Here is a 6,841-nt window from a genome sequence, read left to right as displayed (position 1 = left end):
TAGAGCGTTATTTGTTTTTAAGTTTTTATGCTCGCATTAGAGCTTTACTTATTACAAGTTTTATGCTCGCATTGAGGCTTGCTATTTTAGGTTTTATGCTCGCATTAGAGCTTTATTTGTTTTTAAGTTTTTATGCTCGCATTAGAGCTTTATTTATATTTAAGTTTTTATGCTCACATTAGAGATTTAGGGCCGATTTCATAATCAATTTAAAGTTAACTTTAACTACTAAAGCTCCTTTAACTAGGGTGACCAGATTTATTTGCAGAAAAGTAGGACAACCAGGACAAAAAAGCCTGATTTTTAATAAAAAAACCTGACATTTAACAAATATATTTATATAAAAAAATGTAACAATTTCTACTTAGGTAAAAACTACTTATACTTTTCAGAAGAACCAATTTCTTTTAAAATATTGGGATTGTCATCAAATAATTATAATATTCCTCACAAGACATTTTTAAATTAAATTTTAACACTATGAGGCTTTTTATTGATTCGATAGATAAACGGTTTCTTTCTTTGGTCCACTGCGCTGCGATTAAAGAAAAAATTCGCTCGACGGCAGCATTATGTGCCGGAATAGCAAAGTAAAATTCACAAATTTTAAGCAATTCTGATGATAAATCAATGTGTTTTAATTGCTTAAAATAGTGAACCACTTTTATCTAAAGATAATGATAAAAATTCCTCATTTTGAATCTTTGTTGTCAAACTGTCTTTTAATAAAATGATTTCATCAATTAGTTTTGTGTCATTAATTTCTACCCCTTTGGACAAATTCAATACAGAACCCAAAATATCATTAAATTTAAAGTTTATTATCATTTAAAAAGCATCCATTGAAATGAATTAAATTCTGCCAATGGAGCGGCCCATTTTTCTAAATAGTCTATACATTTAGTATAGAATTGCCATACTTGCTCCTTAAAATCATTAACTTCTTTTTGTAATCCCTTTTCCCTTATCACATTTAACTGACTTCTTACTTTTAATGGTATAAATTGCTCGGAGAGCCTTCCTTGTAGTGCTGTGAGGACTGATGCAAAAATGTCCTGCACTTCCAAAATGGAAATATTTTCTTTTCAGTACAAACGCGTTTACATGGAAGAGTAATGCATAGTTGGATCTATATTACACAAATACATTTCTAATTCGCTCTCAAAAAATTTCTTGTATGGCTGATCTTGCTGAGATTCAAAGTAGGATTTAAGTGCCGGATAGAGTTTAAGAATCCGTTCAATGGCTGGGAACATGGATAGCCATCTTGTTTTGCTATGATATAAAAGTGGTTTAGTAAAGGATATTTCAACAAGTTGCAAAATTCTGCTTCCGTTCTTACCGTGTAGATTGAAAAGTAGTTAAATATTTTGAAGATGATGTAGTCCACATCACAATGCAGTTAATCAGCTCCATGCTGTATACAATTATGAAGAATATGGGCTGGACAACCTATACCAACTATATCTGAATTTAAGTCTTGCTTCATGTTGCTTAAAACATTTTCTGTTTTCGTCTTGCGAGACCTCCAAAGTTTACATTAGCATTGTCACCGGAAAAAGCAATACACTTGGAAGTAATGTTACATGGTTTGTTATCGAATGTTACGGTATGGCTTCAGCCGTTTCACTTGAAAGGGCAGATAATTCCAATACCTGTGTCTGAATTCCGTTGAACCATTGAAAGTACTGGACAACAACAGGAAACATTTTAGTAGCTCCATGATTACTTGCATCTGTACCGATACCATAGAAATTTACAGAATTTAGACTTGATATTAATGTTTCTTGTGCGTGAGGTGATAGTACATGATTAACAATTGCTTCAGTTTTGTTCTTCACATCGAGACTTATTTAAAACTTATTAAAAAAAAAAAAAAAACACAAAGAATATGTTAAAACTTAAAATTTAACTATTAATAACTGCATAGGTACCTTTTTTAATAACGGTATTTTTTTCCTAGTAACTTTTGGCTGAGCTGTTTTACTAAATTGAATAAATAAATATTTAAATACATTTTAGTACAGCCAAGTACATAATATTTTATTATCAGATCTACAAAAATGTCTAAGCTTATTTTTTTATTTATTTCTGACTTTTAACTCGAAGGTGAAGAAGTGTTTTTAAAACACGCTGTATATATTTTTTTTTTTTTTTTTTTTTTTTTTTTTAAGAAGAGATGAAGTGCAGTCCAACGATCTATAAGACTGATGGTGCGAAACGGTGTGATATGCTAATGTACCTTCTGCAGCTTTAAGTTTAAAATCAACTGAACTATTCTTTTGGACGAAAAAGTTATCCAGTTTCATGCAAGAGGAAGAGGCCTGAACACTTTTCTTGTGTTTTTCCGTAGAAATATGTTTTTCCAAATCTGCTGCTCCTTTGCTGCCAACAGAAACAAACGAATCACAAGGCACACATTTGGCTTCTTCTTCGTTTCGGCCTTTTACAAAAAGTTTGTATTTTGTCGCCAGTTTTTCGGTAAATTTACACTTTCTTTTAGACATGATGTTTACTTGCTGCTGCTGAACTTAAACTGAACTATGAATACTCAACTGTGAAACTGTGTGAAACCGCGGGTGAAACGTCGGTTTTGCCTGTACTCGGGGGAAACCGCAGTCAAAGATCAAAACAAAACAATTAAAAGCGATTTCGATTTTACGCACGCTCTCTGGTTGTGTCGATCGGTATGGGTTTGGTTGTGTCGGGTCGGTATCGATATACGCGACGACCGACGCGGCGCGGCGTTGCCAGCTTGAGAAAGTCGGAACCAGGAATAATGATAATGTGCGTTTTTAGTTATTTAGAATTTTCGATTGATAAAAAGCCGGACACGACAAAAAGCCGGCCTGACGTTTTCATTTAAGCGAAAAAGCCGGACATGTCCGGCTTTATCCTGACGTCTGGTCACCCTACTTTAACTTCTAATATGGATTTCATAATTCATTTTTAAACCTCCTTTAGTGCTAAAGGCACTTTAAATTTAAACCGCCAGGTTATCCACTTTAGACGCTAAAGTTGACTTTAAAGCTTCTTTAAAGTGATAACCTAACCTCAATTCAGTTTAATCTTTAGTTTTGGTTCAGCCACGTTTTGTCATTTGTGCGTTTTCTAAAAACTTCGTTGTTTTTTATTTGATTATAAAATGAATTTAATGGATACGGATACTTCATCAAGTTCGAGTTCATCAGAAGAAGAATTAGTTTTTGTTCGGAGAAGAAAAATATACCGAGATCGTCAAAATTATTACGAACTATACGATGATTTGGATTTTTTCTGTAGATTTCGTTTGACGAAACCTACAGTAATGCAAGTACTAGGAGAGATTGAACCGCAAATCCGTTTACCTACAAAATAGGTTTATATAATAACAGGTAGTATTAATTATGGTATTGTTAATGTCAACAGAATTTCAGAGGAGGATGTGTCCCACCCTTGCTACAATTATTGCTAACATTAAGATTTTTTGCCACTGGGTGTATGCAGATTACTGCTGCTGATTTTATCGGTGTATCGAGGGCTACGGCATGTCGTGTTATATCAAGGGTAACAACAGCATTAGCAGCTCTAAGGCCTAGATATGTGAAGATGTATTCCGATAATGCCGAAATGCAAAGAGCATCAGAAGATTTTTATGGCTTAGCGTCGTTTCCAAGAGCAATAGGAGCAATAGACTGCACTCTGATAAAAATTGATTCGCCTGGAGGAGAAGATGCAGAAATCTTCAGGTGCAGAAAGGGTTTTTTTGCATTAAATGTTCAGACTATTAGTGATGCTAAATTAAAAATCCGAAACATTGTTGCAAGGTGGCCAGGATCTGTACACGACCAAACTATTTTTAATAATAGTCAAGTCAAAAGAGAATTTGAAACAGGCAGGTACGGAAGGTATATTTTAGTTGGAGATAGTGGATATGCATTAAAAAAATATCTAATGACAAAACTGTTGGAGACCAATACCGATGCTGAAAATTTATACAATGAATCCATAATACGAACCAGAAATGTTGTCGAGCGTCAGTATGGTGTGTGGAAGAGGCGGTTTCCAATTTTAAAGAATGGGATGCGGGTAAAGTTGGAAACTGCAATGGATATTATTGTTGCTACGGCTGTATTGCACAATATTGCCCTCGACATGTCTGAAGACATCCCAGGGGAATGGCTAGAAGATGCTGAAGAGGGAGAAAATGCTGAAGAGGGAGATGGCATTTTGGAATTGCCAAATGAAAATATTAATTTTGGTAGACAATTTAGACAAGTACTAATAAACCAACACTTTGCTGGACTTTTGTAACTATCGAACTTGTAATATAATTGTTTGAAATACCTTTTTAGCTAAATAAAAATTTATTTATTTGTTTATATGTAATTTATTTTAATCAAAATGCAAACTAAAACAATTAAAAATTATAAACTTTAACTATACCTAAATTAGCCACGAAAAACACGTTATTTTGACAATTCCTTTTTTTTAGTTCGATTTCCAAATCAGGTAATATCATTTTTCATATGTTCCTGGTCTTCTCTCTGTTGTTTTTTTCGTATTAACTGTTTACCCAATCCCATACTCTTCTCCATTAATTCAGTTTTCACCCTGTAATATTCTAATTTAACTGTATGCAGAGGATTCGATACTGTAGGTCTCAGCTGTAGCAGTTTTTTCAATTTTGTAGGAGTATAATTGCTCCAGTCTTCGGTTTTCTATAATAGAAAAGAATATTAAGGCAGATTCTCACGATTCATGTACTTGACAAACATTTGTAATTGGTATACAGGATGCATCGGACATCTATACAGACTGTATGCCAATAAAAAATATATGTCAAGTACATGAGTCGTGAGAGCGCGCCTTTAGATAGGTACTATAAGATTTTTTTTTTTCATTTAATAACACTTTAAGTAATATATTATTACAATTACCCTTTTACATTCACTTTCTAATTGTTTTTCTACCACTGGCAAATTTGTATTTGGTGTTTCAGGATTGTCAGTACTTCCTTCCTTTTCTTTCTGGTCGAGCTGAATCTGTAAAAAAATGTCATAGTTAACCAGGTTCCCATTTAAAAGAAGATAAAAATAAGGGACAACCTTAACAAACTGATTCGAAAGATCTAATTACTTACAATGTATGGTGGCGAAACGGGAATAATAGTGAATCCAGTCAATGACTGTTGATCCCTGGAGGTCGATGGTTGTGGTCCACTGGAGGTCGATGATTGTGGCTCACAGGGGGTCGATGGCTGTGGCCCACTGGAGGTTGATGGTTGTGGCTCACTGGGGGTCGATGGTTGTGGCTCACTGGGGGTCGATGGTTGTGACTCACTTACACAAACCTAAAATAATTATATTTAAAAAGTCAGAGCAACTATTGTGTTCTTACCACATCAGTATCACAATCATGTTGTGGTTTAAGTCCAGCCACTAACTTAGAATTTAAAATATTCAAAACTGCTTGTATGACTGGATCTATGTGATCATTATTTGATGGACCACCGCCAGTACCCAAAATATTCTTTTTAGATTCAGCAACAACTTTTTTTGCTTTCGTTTTTAAGTTGTCATGCCCTGCAGCTGCTCAACTTTTTTTGTTACTACTCCTACTCTTTGACTATAGGAAGCTAATATTTTGTCCCAAACATAGTCTAAAATAAATAAATAATCCAGTTTAATTGTGTTATTCGACCACCAAACTTCATAAAAATAAATAAATTTATATAACATATATCTTTATATAACAAATATCTGTAGTCATACCTTCTCCTTTTGTTTATTTTGTTTGTAGTTGCATTCTATAATGTTATCTTTGCTACTTCTTCTAGTATCAATTCCTCCTCCTTGGTAAAATTAGCACCCCGGCTTCTTTTCAGGTTTTAAAGACTAAAATAAAAATAATATAAATACCTGTTTTGGCCATTACATTGTTATTAACTTACCTTTCAGACATCTCTATACGAAATATTAGAAACAACTAGAATATAAAAATAAAACGATATTACAGTAAACAAACACGTCAACACACGCCAAACACCAAGAATAAAATGAAATGATCTCGTGGTGAACACGTGGACAGAGAAATAAAAATCTGTAACAGCAGATAACTCAGCATCTGTGGTATAACCATAGATCAAATAACATACAATTTCATACTCATTTGAACTATTAACTAGGAATCGGTGTTACCAACATGAATTTTTAACGTTTAAAAAGTATGGTTAGAATCTTTAGCTAAGTCGCTTTATCCCAGTTATGAAACTTCAAATTTAAAGTCGCACATCTAAAGTTACATTTATTAAAGATAAACTTTAAGTGAATGATTCAAATCGGCCCTTACTTGTTTTTAAGTTTTTATTGTCGCAGTTAAGGGCTTTACTTATTTTTTGGTTTTTATACTACTGATGGAAGCTTTACTTATTTTTTAAGAAGTTTTTTAATGCTCGCATTAGGCTTTATTTGTTTTAAGGGGACAAACCGCATTACGAGGCTTTTTACTTATTTTTATTTTTTTTTTTTTTTTTTTTTTTTTTTTTTTTATTTGTTTTTTTATGCTCGCATTAGGGCTCTACTTATTTTTAAATTTTATGCTCGCATTAGAGCTCTACTTATTTTAAGTTTTATTGCTTTCGCATTAGAGCTCTACTTATTTTAAGTTTTTATGCTCTGGAAGCTTTATTGTTTTAGTTTTTATGCTCGCATTAGAGCTTTACTTATTTTAAGTTTATATGCTCGCTTTAGAGCTTTATTAATTTTAAGTTTTTATGCTCCCATTAGAGCTCTACTTATTTTAGAATTTTATGCTCGCATTAGAGTCTACTTATTTTTAGGTTAGCAATACGTAACTTTAG

At 33.1% G+C, this 6,841-nt stretch overlaps 1 protein-coding gene and 1 long non-coding RNA gene across 2 annotated transcripts; one reads left to right on the top strand and one right to left on the bottom strand.

Annotated features, from left to right (window-relative positions):
- The first annotated feature begins 3,145 nt into the window (after nt 1-3,145).
- On the top strand, nt 3,146-4,359 carry LOC115877219 (putative nuclease HARBI1). Its single transcript, XM_030893377.1, has 2 exons — nt 3,146-3,313; nt 3,409-4,359. The coding sequence occupies exons 1-2, from the start codon at nt 3,146-3,148 to the stop codon at nt 4,291-4,293; spliced, it is 1,053 nt and encodes a 350-aa protein (XP_030749237.1). The 3' UTR covers nt 4,294-4,359.
- A 297-nt stretch (nt 4,360-4,656) lies between these two features.
- Nucleotides 4,657-5,553, bottom strand: LOC115877237. Its single transcript, XR_004049309.1, has 4 exons — nt 5,380-5,553; nt 5,123-5,332; nt 4,920-5,024; nt 4,657-4,700 (listed from the first exon to the last, which is right to left on the bottom strand). It is a non-coding gene; the product is annotated as an uncharacterized LOC115877237 (long non-coding RNA).
- Nucleotides 5,554-6,841: the final 1,288 nt, after the last annotated feature.

Source organism: Sitophilus oryzae, unplaced genomic scaffold, assembly GCF_002938485.1.
Source record: "Sitophilus oryzae breed Bouriz unplaced genomic scaffold, Soryzae_2.0 scaffold_1442_pilon_pilon, whole genome shotgun sequence".
Taxonomy (NCBI): Eukaryota; Metazoa; Arthropoda; class Insecta; order Coleoptera; family Curculionidae; genus Sitophilus; species Sitophilus oryzae.
Note: the sequence above shows the minus strand (reverse complement) of the source record. Positions and strands in the feature narration are given on the sequence as shown.

Excerpts from the sequence above, each read along its gene's own strand:
- LOC115877219 (XM_030893377.1), top strand. The coding sequence starts at position 3,146 with ATGAATTTAATGGATACGGATACTTCATCAAGTTCGAGTTCATCAGAA. Across the intron at positions 3,314-3,408 it reads CGAAACCTACAGTAATGCAA|AATTTCAGAGGAGGATGTGT; the intron begins GTACTAGGAGAG and ends TAATGTCAACAG.